At 59.3% G+C, this 587-nt stretch overlaps 1 protein-coding gene across 1 annotated transcript in view; it reads left to right on the top strand.

Moving 5' to 3' along the window:
* PML (promyelocytic leukemia) overlaps positions 1–587 on the top strand; it is a gene marked incomplete at its 5' end in the record, with an annotated part of 12,808 nt that overhangs the window by 4,693 nt on the left and 7,528 nt on the right. Inside the window, 2 exon segments of the mRNA XM_009998181.1 lie at positions 123–175; positions 477–557. Coding sequence (XP_009996483.1) covers positions 123–175; positions 477–557 — 134 coding nt within the window.

Raw genomic sequence — 587 nt, 5'->3', positions numbered from 1 at the left:
GCAAGGGAGGGGGGACCAAAGCTGTCCTGTCCTTGCTGCAGCTCCTGGGCAGGTTTTTCCCTGCTGGGTGGGTGCTCTGGAGGCTTCAGTTCAGGATTGAAGTCCTGCCCTCTCCTTTGCAGGTACTGATTCCCAGGCTGTCCCTGGGGTCGAGGTGGCTGTGGAGAACAACCAGGTGAGGTGTCCCATGTTTTGTCCTGGTCGGGCTGCCATGCAGGGATGGTTCCTGCATTGGCCAAGATGGGCTTTTCCCCTTCCTCTGACCTTTACAAGCCTTCCCCAAGGATCTGCCTTCCATCCCCAGCCCATCACACCCATCTCTCCATCAACTGGAAGCCCTCAGGGCTGTTTCTCTGCCTGGGCAGGAGACCCTCAACTTGTACCCAGCTCTGCCTGCTGCCTGGGACACTCCAGCCCTGCAGAGGGGTTGGTGGCCTCAAGTTTCACCTGAACATTGCTCTGTCTTCTCTCCACAGCCAGAGGAACTGGTCCAGCCTGAGAGCCCCTGTGTCTTGCCCACCTTCACCTTCAGCCTCAGGGACATGCACACGAGCCCAGTAAGCCCCACCCAGCCAGGCAGGAGCCTT

This window comes from Chaetura pelagica, unplaced genomic scaffold (assembly GCF_000747805.2).
Source record: "Chaetura pelagica isolate M959 unplaced genomic scaffold, ChaPel_1.0 scaffold2065, whole genome shotgun sequence".
In the NCBI taxonomy this organism is placed as follows: Eukaryota; Metazoa; Chordata; class Aves; order Apodiformes; family Apodidae; genus Chaetura; species Chaetura pelagica.
Note: the sequence above shows the minus strand (reverse complement) of the source record. Positions and strands in the feature narration are given on the sequence as shown.